General features: G+C 29.3%; 1 protein-coding gene across 1 annotated transcript; it reads left to right on the forward strand.

Annotated features, from left to right (window-relative positions):
* Positions 1-735: 735 nt before the first annotated feature.
* Positions 736-3,939, forward strand: LOC112592945 (actin, muscle). The gene is made up of 4 exons (XM_025337117.1): positions 736-842; positions 1,435-1,583; positions 2,761-3,247; positions 3,324-3,939. Exons 2-4 carry the CDS (start codon positions 1,458-1,460, stop codon positions 3,839-3,841), a joined length of 1,131 nt encoding a protein of 376 aa, XP_025192902.1. The 5' UTR covers positions 736-842; positions 1,435-1,457; the 3' UTR covers positions 3,842-3,939.
* The last annotated feature ends 9,901 nt before the right edge of the window (positions 3,940-13,840 follow it).

The raw sequence follows: 13,840 nt of genomic DNA on the forward strand, positions 1-13,840 counted from the left end.
TTAGAATTTAAAACGATTTCGATGTGTTTTGTTTCGAAATCGTAATGCGTGCAAATTATACGACCTCCCGAGACCCAAATCTATAAACACGAAATGCACGCATACACAATCGAGTAAAAATAATGCATAATATTATATCGAGCACCTGTTTATGCTATTACGCATAAGACGTACACTATGACGGCGATGGTCACAAAAATAATTTTAACGATGATATTATTACCTATATGTATATAATAAGTAACACGATAGACGATAGAAATAATAATAATAATAATAATAATAATATAATAACATTATGTGCTATATGCATCATACGATCGAGTGTATAATATAGACATAATATTATTATTATGCAGGTGGTACTCGGAGTATCGAAAGTCGGGCAGTGCGTAAAAATAGACGTAAACGAAAAAATTCGGCCGGCGGTCGACGAGAATTTCGGATTTTGGACAATTTCGAGCCGCCCCGCCGGTCCCCCCGCCGCGGCCCGCGACCGGCGGCGAGCACGACTCGACGGATTCGGCAGCGAGCGCGCGACAACGACGCGACGGAGGGTCGCCGGCCCGAACCATATATGGCGGGCCGGCCGCGCGCAGGGCCACCGAGCCGTGGCTGCGGCGGCGGCGACCACACCGGCGGCGCCCCGAAAATAGTGTTTTGTGCCCCCCGTCGCATAGCCATGTATGGGCGGCGGCTGTGGGTATTTTTGGATCGGGCCCGTTTATAAAACCGCCGGTGCCGACCAGCAGAACGTTCATTAGCACATCCACAGCGGATCAGCAGCCACACACTAGCCGCAGACCCGCCGCAGTCGTACAGATTTCCTTCGTCGTAAACCGGTGAGTAGTTAACGTAGAGTTTTTACATCGCATTAGCAGCCGCACACAAGAATCGCAATTACGATTATTCGAAGATTTCGTCGTGTGATCGACAATAAGAGAGAAAAAAAATAATAAAAAACGCGAAAGTATACGATCACGCAAAGTCCGTTTGCAGTTTTTTCATAATATCATAATATTATTCTACTCGGGAGTGGACTTTGAATGTTCTCTTTTTTCAAAAAAAAAAAAAAAAAGACTTTAAAATAAGAAACAAACTTTTTTCTCAAATTTTCTACTCTTGGTTTTTTAAAATCAAAAAATTTTTATTTTTTCAAAGTTTTTTTACTTTCACATTTTTTTAATTTGTTTATTTATTTCCGTACAAACGGAGCGTTTCGGTATATATATATTTTTTTTTTATTAAATTACCACGACAGTTTTTAACGGGTCGTTCGATTTATTTTTTTTTTATATTACAAAAAAAATCATAATAATAAATTAAATTGAAACTTTTTGTATTCTGTGTGAATCCCGTACCGATAAAGTATTATCGGTTTCGTCGCCTCGATCATGATCGTAAGTTTATCATTTTTATGTATTTTTTTTTCAGGTTCAAAAACCTAAACCAGCAAAATGTGTGACGATGATGTAGCAGCTTTGGTAGTCGACAATGGCTCCGGTATGTGCAAGGCCGGTTTCGCCGGAGATGACGCACCCCGTGCCGTCTTCCCTTCCATCGTCGGCAGACCCCGTCATCAAGTTAGTATAAGAACGCATTTAAATGCATTTATACCATAATATTATTTCGGGAGATTTTAAAAAATTCGTCTGAAAAAATATGCAATTGCACTTTCCATCTTTTTGAACGAATTTCGTAATATAAACACAAACAGAACACAACTGTTAAATACTACCATAAGGCCCTCCCAGAATTCGTGACCATAAAAGGTAGCGTCCTGAAAATAGGACAGCAGTGCCCCGCCTTTCAAACTCGTCCGTAGGCCCTTCGCCAACCCGTCTGTCGGGGTAAAAATAAACACGCCGTATGTCGCCAGCTGCAGCCAACACTGCGCGGGAGCCAAAGGATTTAATTATACTATCGTTTTATATACATCGGATTTCAAACAAATCCTTCCACCCACCACCTCGTCCTCATCACCGTCTAATAAAAATAGACAACACTTATGCAGCGCGTCTGGAAATACTTGGAGGGGGTCTGGAGCGTTACAAAAATAAACGATACTCCTCAGCTGGTCCAGTGCACAGTGCAATATTGATCACGCGTTATAAACTTAGCTTTATCCGAATATCCCGGATATTATTAATTCACACTATGCATTTCGTCGTAAAATCTATTCACCTACAACGCGCCAAGTTTCAATTAATCAAAATTGTTTTCGTTCGGAAATTATAAATATAACTCAATGATTAATTTACACGCGTTAAACGAAATAATTAATCACACGAAATTTCAATATCAATGTTCTCATAATATTATTATTAACAGTTTTAGTAGACGCCAGAAAATTTAATAAATATACAGTTATTAGGGTCTTGACAATAACATTAATTAAACTTGTAATATATTATCACGCATACTTGATGCGGAGGGGAAGGGAGCATAGTATATAATCTACGTTATTATAATATCATAGATTGGTAACGTCGATTTTATTAAAATACAATTTCCGAAATTACGTAGTTTTTTCCGGCTTATAAACGATATTTAATTATAAATATTATTTTTTTACGATGTCATTATGAAGTGCCGACCCTTGTCAAGAGAAATTTTTTTTCATGAATTCCGTAGCGAATATTATTTTATTTTATTTATTATTATGCTCTTGGAGACGAACGGCTCGCCGTTATTATTATTTTTTTTTTACTCGGGCCGTATGTTTCGTATTCTGACGTATGGACTCATGTTTTTTAATAGGGAGTCATGGTCGGTATGGGACAAAAAGACAGCTACGTAGGCGATGAAGCCCAAAGCAAACGTGGTATCCTCACTTTGAAATACCCCATTGAACACGGAATCATCACCAACTGGGATGATATGGAGAAAATCTGGCATCACACTTTCTACAACGAATTGCGTGTTGCCCCAGAAGAGCACCCAATCTTGTTGACCGAAGCCCCATTGAACCCAAAGGCTAACCGTGAAAAGATGACCCAAATCATGTTTGAAACCTTCAACACACCCGCCATGTATGTTGCCATCCAAGCCGTACTCTCCTTGTACGCTTCCGGTCGTACCACCGGTATCGTTTTGGACTCTGGTGACGGTGTCTCCCACACAGTACCAATCTACGAAGGTTATGCATTGCCCCATGCCATCCTCCGTTTGGACTTGGCTGGTCGTGACTTGACCGACTACTTGATGAAGATCTTAACCGAGAGAGGTTACAGCTTCACCACCACCGGTATGTATTTTATCGCCACTCGTTCTCACGTGGGTTAAAACCTCTACTTACATCTAACGAACTTTTATGATTACAGCTGAACGAGAAATCGTCCGTGATATTAAGGAAAAATTGTGCTATGTCGCTTTGGACTTCGAACAGGAAATGGCCACCGCCGCCGCTTCCACCTCATTGGAGAAATCCTACGAATTACCTGACGGACAAGTCATCACCATCGGAAACGAACGTTTCCGTTGCCCAGAAGCCTTGTTCCAACCTTCATTCTTGGGAATGGAATCTTGCGGTATCCACGAAACCGTATACAACTCCATCATGAAGTGCGATGTTGACATCAGGAAGGACTTGTACGCCAACACTGTACTTTCCGGAGGTACCACCATGTACCCAGGTATCGCCGACAGAATGCAAAAGGAAATCACCGCTTTGGCCCCAAGCACAATCAAGATCAAGATCATTGCCCCACCAGAACGTAAATACTCCGTATGGATCGGTGGTTCCATCTTGGCTTCTCTGTCCACCTTCCAACAGATGTGGATCTCCAAACAAGAATACGACGAATCCGGCCCAGGCATTGTCCACCGTAAATGCTTCTAAGTCATCACCTCCCACAAGCATACAAAATCAAAATTACAATCACGCTTTATGTTCATTTATACTGAAGAAAACCTATGTGTTTTTTCTTTTTGTACATATCGAGACGATTTTTGCGTCGTTTTACACGGGGATAAAATAACAGTTCAATTTTTGAAATAAAAAAAATGTATTTATTAGCGCGTTAATCGTTTCGAAATAAACGTTTCTATACTAATTGTTGTTGAACTTTTTATCACACCATTTATATCCTTTATTATTATTAAATGAAAAACATCAGCTGCATTACGGAAAAATTTTAGACAAAAGTTTTTATACTAGTATAACTTTATTAGAACACAGTGGTATATTAAATAACAGAAAGTGACTAGGTACTTGTGAAATTAATAACTTAATTTATATATTATATTATAATATTTATTTAAATTATAAATAAATATTTATACTATGGTTTAATTCGTCAAATACGAAATTAATCAAATGGTTAAAGTACACAAATGAATAAATTAGCGGTCAAATATTATTTTAGAATTTAACTAATTTAAATAAAATATACATATCAACTTAAAAATTAATAAACGTTTATTCCAAATAAACTAAAAAAAAAATAAATTACGACTGATAACATTTTTGTCTACAAAAAAGACGACTTGGCAAAATAAGGCAAATGCAGCTAGTATTATCTATTTATCAAATTATAAGAAGATATATTGAAATTAGGACAAGTTTACACGGCTGTTAGAAGTATGTTTACAGATAATTTATTTTGATCAGATCGAAATGATAAAAATTTAAAAATATCACACACTGATGGGTTCTAAAGAGGTGGTTGCCAAATAAGGTAAACTTGATTTCTATTAATAATTTTAATACTGATACTTATTTTTGTACATCATCGTTCATCAGCTATGATATACAATTTAAATATGTTTAACAATTTGACGTATCGTTGAATAGTTTTAAAAGTTAAAATGAGTTTAATAGTTTTATATTTTATAATAATAATTGTAATATTTATAATCTATTAAACAATTTTAATACAAGCTAGTATTACTAAAAAGTAAAATCACATTAAATCTACTTAATATTTAATATTTATTAGCTTTAGTATATTTAGGTCCTATAAGACAAAATAAAAGATAAAACAATATGCGAGCTATGATAAAGTTATAAAATATATATCTGTTTAAAATATATATATATATATATATATATATAGGTATTAGGTACCCTATTGTTTATTAAAATTTATTAAAGGTTTAATTTAATTTATAACATTATTGTTTTTTAAGTACTCTTGTATAAACATACTTAATCGAATTAAAACTTAATGTTATTCTACAAAAATTATTCTTAGGTACTATTTTTAAAATTGAATATCATTTTATTTTAAACGTGTCATTTAAACAAGCTTATATAGGTTTAATCACGTATTTACACATCATCCACAATATGATTACATGATTATATAGTTGTATAAACTATAAGTAGATACATCAAATATTATTTTCGTTTTAACACGAGTATGTAATGAACATTAATTAACTTTATAAAATCATGTACGAGAATTGATTTCAATATAATCAATAGTATTAGTACATTAAAAAACAATAATAATATTATGATTATTAATATTTTTAGTTATTTTTAAAAACTTACGATATTCGTATAGTGTGTTCTCCTTATTTCACTTTGTTGTACAAGAGTTAAAATATATATAAGGTAATAAAATATAATAATATTATTGCAACGTTTTTGCATCATAATTTGCAATAAACATATTGTTTTTCCACGTGATAATCACGAACGCCTAGTCATGTTAAAATCGTATCGATTCCGACTAATTATTATCCGCATAAAGATGCATTTACATATTGATACTTTTCTTAAATCAATAATTATATCGAATTATGTCCATAGAGTAAGGAAATATTAATAATTATCTCAACCAATTATAAATTCTAATAAATTATATCATATGAAATTGCTGATATTAGGTGAGAGTTCGTTTTCACCACATACCTACTGTTCGATTTGTGTTTGTAGTTCCATGGACGAGAATCCGGACAAAGTCTCCTACGAGCCTTTCTATGTGTTTGCAATCGCAAAGACGAGAGAGTTCAAATGGCAACGTACATTGGACACACATGATGATTGTCAGAACAATCGAAAAAACATCACAAAATATAATATTCATCTAGTTATTTCTGATTTTGAAAATTATATAATGCATAACAAATTAAAACAAACTTCTATCATTTATATTCTAGAAGTTCTATGTCTAAAAAAAGTTATGCCGTAAACCTCGTGCTCTATACTGGTTAACTACTCAAACACGTAAAAAGCAAAATTACAGACATTTTTTGGAAAATGTGAACACATTTAAGTTATACGTCTTTTAAATTTGCTCTGTACATTTAAATTTTTATACCACGTAAAAAAATAGGGGATGCGGTAATTACTTATAGTGTACGCGGAATCTATTCACATTTACTAATGTGCTATGCGCGTACATGTAAGGCGATACATCATACGCCACATATTGGATTGTGGGTAGTAGATATTAGTCTATTGATGTACCTAAAAAAATATTATTATGACAGAAAACATTAATAAAATGAGACTTTTAAAAAAAAAATGTTCTCTCTCGCGGTTGGTTTTCCAATGCTTAGATACATACGATGTACACGTGCGCAAAGAAAAATAATTTTCTTTTTAAAGAAAAAAAAAGAATGTTATAAATAGAAAAAAATTATTATTAGGTTAGTGTATACATTAACTGGTTAACACGAGCCAATTGTTACACCATTAAAAACTTATATTGACGAATACACTATAGTAGAGTAGGCAGGTACCCTACAAGCGGTATAAATGGACTATTTATAACAATGGACTTTATGAGGCCTCGTTGGGGAATACTTTTATATACCATGAAAACTTATTTTACACAGTTATATATTTATATATTATATTATTCTTTCAATACACGCATGCGTGTACAGCTCGCCATTAAAAAGTCAATTTTAAAATAAACGTTTCCAGAAAAATTTAAATTTGTTTATAAAACTATATTACTTTTAGATCTGAAAAATTAATCTTTATTATTTTCATAATTTAAAATTGTCCCTAATTTTAGCTAGTACAACATAGTAAAGTAAAATAATTAACGTGTATTTTTCATAACATATATTTTGTTCTGTAAAATTACAAATCTTTATTCTTTACCTATAAATGTATTATATAATAATAGACATAATATATACACGCAATAATATAAATGGTGTTTATTATTTGTCATGAGAAATATTACATAACACAAACATATACCATTAAAACGTAGCCATAGATTAACCAGTCGTTGTATTTTTAGGAAATATTGAACAGGTGTTTCTTATTGAGTTAATTCTTAATTCTATAACAATAATTAATAAAATATTAAACATAATATAAAATTCAATTTAAACGTTAATGATTATATATTATAGGCGGAAGGCATGTCTATACTTATTATGTTTGTTTAGAAATATAATCTAATTATTTTTGAAGAATATTTATCTTATGATATTAGTTCAATGTTATAATTCGTATTGATACAGAGATAAAAAAATATTAAAACATTAAGAAATATACGTAAAAAAAATTACACTGTGGGTATGCCGTATACATACAGTTTGTATATATGACCTATGTATATATCATAAAGTACCTATGACCAATATTTTTTGTAGTTCAAACAAAAGGTTGTAATATGTATAATTGACCTTTTGTCCCGGAAAGAGTCTGCGATATTTAATATCTACTATATAATACCAATTTATGCAGGTAACTTGGAGAATTTAAATTATTAATCAAAATTCTCATTTCTTCATGCCAATTTTGAGTCACAACCGTAAAAATCGTACGATATCGATTATTTAGAATATTTAGTATCTGTATTATTTTTTTCTAATAAAAAGCTAGTTAAATTTTGTAGAAAGAGCAAATTTTCACAATGAAATCCTATTAGTGATTAACTAGGAAAACTGTTTTTTAGATTTTTATTATAATATTCATCATATAGCTTTGCAAATAATGCCGTTGTGATCGAAGTTGATGAAAGAAAAAAAAGAAAATTTTTTTTTATTTAATTAAAAACATTTGTCTCATTTATTAGTTAAAAGTCTAAAAAAACATATCTAATATTTTTATGTAATAAATTATAATAAAATAATATCTGAATTTTACTTTTAATGGTGTAGATATTAGGTACTAATTTTACATAAATAATGCATCACTCCAAGAATAGTAATCTGTAATAATAATGTAATCTGAGGTACTTGTATTTTAACGCGTGTTAGCTATAAATGCTAAATAAAACCGTTTCGCAAGTATAGGTGTTGATGTGTTTTATCGTCTCGAATGGCCTATTTTGTTTCCCGTTGGACTGTGTCAGGAGTGGAATAAAAAATATATTAAATACATTTTTTTAAATGTTAAAATTAAGTCGCACACGCGTAATTCGAGAGCATCACAGCCACTAAAGCGTAAAATGTAAATATATAATATAATGCAATGTGTACAAACTGTATATAGGTACCGCAAGCCTTGTTATCGTCTAAATAAAGCTTGAACGCGTTGGCATTTTGTCATTGATACAGACCGTGTTTGCGCCGACGTACGTCCGTATTTATCATGTGATTAGTCTGTACATCATATTATTATTATGTAGGTATTTACGACATAAACAGGACGGGAAAAAAGCAGGACCCGTGCGCTCGCAGGATAACACTTGCGGTGCGGCGGATGCATAGTTTATTATTGCGTTTTGAAATGGTGTGGCTGCTCGAGCTTCCGAATCCTGTGTATTATCGAATGAAATACTTAAAGAATAAATTAAATTACGATAATGACGTGCGATAATCACGGATGCAAGTGGATTTTGTTGATACCTTGTCACGTCTTATTTAAAAGATATACGAATTCGAATTTGCACTGCGTGACGTAATTTCCGAATTATTCAGTATACACACTAAAATAATGTCATGCAAATTAGCTTATGTATAAGAATACGAAGCCGGTGAACCTTTTACTGTTTGTAAACTTTATTAATTAGCGTAGTTTCCGCGGCTCAGTGCTCTTTGAAAGTTAAATAATTCACTTACACGGCTAAAATGACATTTTTGGTTAACGGATGTAAATTACTGTTTAGTTCTATAGCCATGGATTGCCTTCGTTCTCCGCACTCGAATGTCGGCATTTTAAATAAAAGGTGATTATTTTGATTTAATCCACACGTGTGCATTAGAAACCGAAAAAGCATCGCATAAGTATTATTTTATTAAATGAAAACCTATTATCTTATAATAGCGGTACACCACCATATTATATAATATTCAAACATACTCAAATTTTACTATTCTATGTATAAGGAATAAAACAATAGTGTCAACTCGTATCAAACTTTTTAACAGATTTAATAATTATGAAAACACGATGTTTGCGCTTATATCTTTTATTATCTTAAGTGTTCAATAAGTTTGCGTTATTTTTGTTGATAACAATCTATTTTGAAAGTATGGAATCATAGATTAATTTTATTGTACTACAGATGATAATATGATTACATTGCATAAAATCTAAACATTCTATTATAACAGTTTGTAATAAATTATAATGTAATAGCATATTACAGCTAATACAGTTAAAATTATGTATTGAATATATTGAGAAGTGGTAAATTTTGCGAGAAAAATATTTAAAAAAAATGATTGGTGGAAGGTGATAGTTTAAACTGTTATTTATTATTTTATAAGAGGAAGCCTCATATTGTTATCTCCATCCATCGTACGCGTACACATATCAGATATTTATTTTATGAAAAATCAACGCTGTGGGTCCTGAATAAATAGTAGGTATAGTTAATTAAACTAAAAAATGAGAATATTATCTGCAATAAAGCGTTAGGTTGATATCTCAATTTCACAATGATTAATACAAAGTGTAAGAAACAATATTTTAAATACGTATAGGTACTTCATTCAATATCGAATTACACTCAACGTTACAATGTATAGATAATATTCAAATAATTAAATTGTTTAATCGGTCATTTTAACTATAATTTTAATTGACCTAGAGCCCAAGGTTTTGGTCCTACAGAAAGTTAATTTGCAAAGTTTTAAGATCTATGGACGGAGATAAAAGATTAATGCGGGACGGTTATTATTAATACTTAAAAAATTGTTAATTAAAATAATGTTTAAATCAAATATAAACTATAAACAACAACCAAATACTAAATATGTTGTAAAAAAAAATATTAAATATATTTCTAAAATATTTAACAAGGATGTTTATTTTATTGATTTGCTACGATTTTTTAATAACGTTAATATTTTATGTTTTATTTGTTTACCAAAATAGTATTTAATGTAGTGGTGTATAGGTACTAATTAAAGCCACCGACAAATTAAATTAAAATATATTATGCCAGAAGTTGTGTGATGTTATGTCTTAGGTAAGATTTATATATTATCAACAGTGTTATTTTCAGTTAAAATTTAAGTAATATTACATCATTTGTTATAATTTAAATTACATAGAATTTTAGTATTATATATTCAATAAAAAATTTAAAAAAAACTTTATACATTATTTTAAATCATGATTCGTGTATTTTTGTGGCTTTTTATAATTGAATATAATATACATATAGGTACGTAATTCGTATCTTTAGTATAATTTATGAATATACAATGTACAAAAATAGTTTACAATTATCTATCATAATATAAGTTTCTTCGTGTCATCAAGAAAAGTACCCATCAAATTGAATTTTGCGGTTAACCCATTAGTAATTACCCAATGACATTTAAATTTAGGTAAATTATAGTTTAAAAATATTATCTCTTTATTTAATCATAAATATTTATTTAAATATATGTAATGATTTTGTTGATATTTAATATTTGAGATGTCCATAATTACCGAAACTTTCGTTAAAAAAAATATACTAAAATACTGTATTTTACAACAAAATAAATTTTTTTTATAAACACGAATTATAACTTAAACTAATAAAAAAGAAATAAACCCACTCATTTCAAAGCATAATTAAATTATAGTTAATAATGAGCCAACTATAATACAAGTTTACTAATTAATTAGGTAATTTATAAATTAATAAATAGTTTAAAAAAAATCATTATCTTAAACAACATAGATCACATTCTACAAGCATGTTAATGTGTTTTTTGTTTGTACATGTAAACAATATGTGAATCTTAAAAAATGATATAACCAATAATAATTAATAGTATAACTTAATCAATTGTAACATTATGTTCAAATTGACATTTTTAAAATGTTAAACATATTTACTCATCTAAACAACACGTGATGATAAATACTATAGATGCGTACAAGATAAAAATGTACCTACCTCATAGAAAAACTTATAATTTATTTTAACTTAATTAACTAAAAGTACCAATAAAGTGATGTTAGGGATCTCACGGGGCTTAATCAATAAGAATAGGTGTATTTTTATTTCGTATAAAAAATCCCATCAAATCATCTCTTCCAATGTTAATTGGATTTTGTATTAATAATACGTTGTCTATTTGATATGTTCATATTTGTATGAAATAGAAAATGGATTGTACGGTTATTAATTATTACACTATCGATTATGATATTATTCAATAACATAACTTCAGTCAAGAATAAAATATATAAGTTGAAAAATATCTACTGGATTATATGCATTAGATAATAAGTATTAATAAAAATAAAAAGCATAATAGTATATAAAAAAAAATAAATATGGGTCTAATGGCCCAAGATCACGTGTATTTTCCAGGGCCAACCTATAATCTTCTACCTAATCTAAATAAACAATAATAAAATGTGACAGGTTACGTATGTGTTTTTATTTATTACGTAAACCATATTAAACATTATATTGTTGTGTCTAAATAGGACCAAATGATATTTTGTTGTTTTCATATATTATATTTACTTATTCACATTCAAATTTTATCAAAATCAACACATTCGTCATTGCTTACAAATTATTATACCTACAATCTACATAATATAAAGGTATTGTTATACAAGACGTTATGATGTATGGGTATAAGTCGCATAAACAATATATTTTATTCACATTTATTTTTTTGTTTACACATTTTGATTATAAACCGAAATTTTCATTTGAATCCTGTATAGTATAAATTAATATAATATAATGTCCTTTTAAAGCCTATATAATTCTATTCTAATTCTAATATATTTTAAAATAAATCTCATAAAACAAATTGTACAAATAGTAAAGAAATGTCTGTGTAATGTGTATTGATATCACCTCGGGAAACAATAACTTAATAGTATGAGCATTTGTTACCTATATGCTTTATAAATGCTATTAGAATAAACAACTAAGGACAAAGTATTAAATGTGAATAAATTGTAAGTTGTCTTACATCATATAAAAAGTCCTTGAAAAATTCATTATTTTTTGATAATTAATAATATTTTATCAAATACTTTATAATCTTAATACTTAATGTTTAGTATTATTGTTTGTTAACATTTTTTAAATTATCTTAGTATTTAGAAACATGATATTCAAGAGTATAAGTAAAAATATTTAAATGCTATTAATAATAAAAAGCAACATTTATTAACATTTTACTTTTTAAATCAGATTAGAATATTCAGTGGGAAATTGAATGAGAATTTCTTTACATTAAATAATTATTACTTAATATATTCTAATGTATCTATATTTATAAAAATATCATGAGCGTAAAATAAACAAAAATGTTTATATACTCGTAACAATAAATATATTGCACTTACTCATTTTTATTTTAAGTTCTGATCGGAATAATGAATTATTGGTTTTACAATGACGTGTTTTTTAGGTGGTTGTAACCTGTAAATATGTATAGATGCGATTATATAATATAAAAAAAAAATACTTTTATCTTTAAATTTTTTAGGGTTGTCAGGTAATAAATTGAACCAGGTTGGTACTTAAGAACGATAGAGACGGGAGGGTTAAAAGTAAAATATCCTAATATTTTGAAAAATATTAGGGTAAAACGAAGAGCTGTAGATACCTACTCGAAATTATCATTTACAGTTATTTTTTACATACCTAATTTTTTAGATTCTATACTTGATGAGTTTACATTGTTTTATTGGCATAAAATTAATTTTATCTTTTACTATTATTTCGCACAATTAATATCGATTTTATGTAGCATTTATACAGAGCTGCCTATCGTATTTTTGATATTCTGCAGTATTATAGATCTATAGGAAATCAAGAAATTACGGTAATTCACTCTGTATACTTATATTTATAAATCACGTGTTGTTTAGATGTGTTTACATCGTTTTATATAGACATATGGTTGTGTCAAATGTCAATCAGTACATAATTAATTTGATTAGAGAATTAGACAGTACCTAGATCGTGACTTTTTCATTTTTTACTGATAATGAATATTACATAGAATAAATAAATCGAAAACCTTATAGGTACATGCTCGTGGAGTGTGCTTTACTTTACATAGATACTTATTGTATTACACTTATATTTTAATATTTTATTTATAGCTACATCACGTGTATCCATCTCACGATTGTACAGAGAATATTCATCACTACCATAAATGTTGTTCTAAGAGTGCTAATAAGAAATGCTAAGTAGTATTCTCTGAATAACCTCTCTACTGTCTCGCCACATTGAAATTTTCAAATGTTTTTTTGGCAAATATTTTTTTTTATATAAGCACCTTTTCAACCAAGCCTTAATATATATTATAATAATATATGTATTAGCATTTAATTGTTTACCCATTGTTAATATTTGCTTTATTAATAACAAAAAGATAATTTTTTTTCTATTATATTAATGGTATAGTTTTATGTACCTTAGTGCCTATCTATAAAAATGAAACTGGATATTTAAATAAAAAAACTATCTTTCCTTTAAATGGTTTTAGTTATTCT

The sequence above is a fragment of the Melanaphis sacchari genome, unplaced genomic scaffold (assembly GCF_002803265.2).
Source record: "Melanaphis sacchari strain LSU unplaced genomic scaffold, SCAv2.0 Contig19_pilon_pilon, whole genome shotgun sequence".
NCBI classification, from domain to species: domain Eukaryota; kingdom Metazoa; phylum Arthropoda; class Insecta; order Hemiptera; family Aphididae; genus Melanaphis; species Melanaphis sacchari.

Excerpts from the sequence above, each read along its gene's own strand:
- LOC112592945 (XM_025337117.1), top strand. The coding sequence starts at position 1,458 with ATGTGTGACGATGATGTAGCAGCTTTGGTAGTCGACAATGGCTCCGGT. Across the intron at positions 1,584-2,760 it reads TCGGCAGACCCCGTCATCAA|GGAGTCATGGTCGGTATGGG; the intron begins GTTAGTATAAGA and ends GTTTTTTAATAG. Across the intron at positions 3,248-3,323 it reads TTACAGCTTCACCACCACCG|CTGAACGAGAAATCGTCCGT; the intron begins GTATGTATTTTA and ends TTATGATTACAG.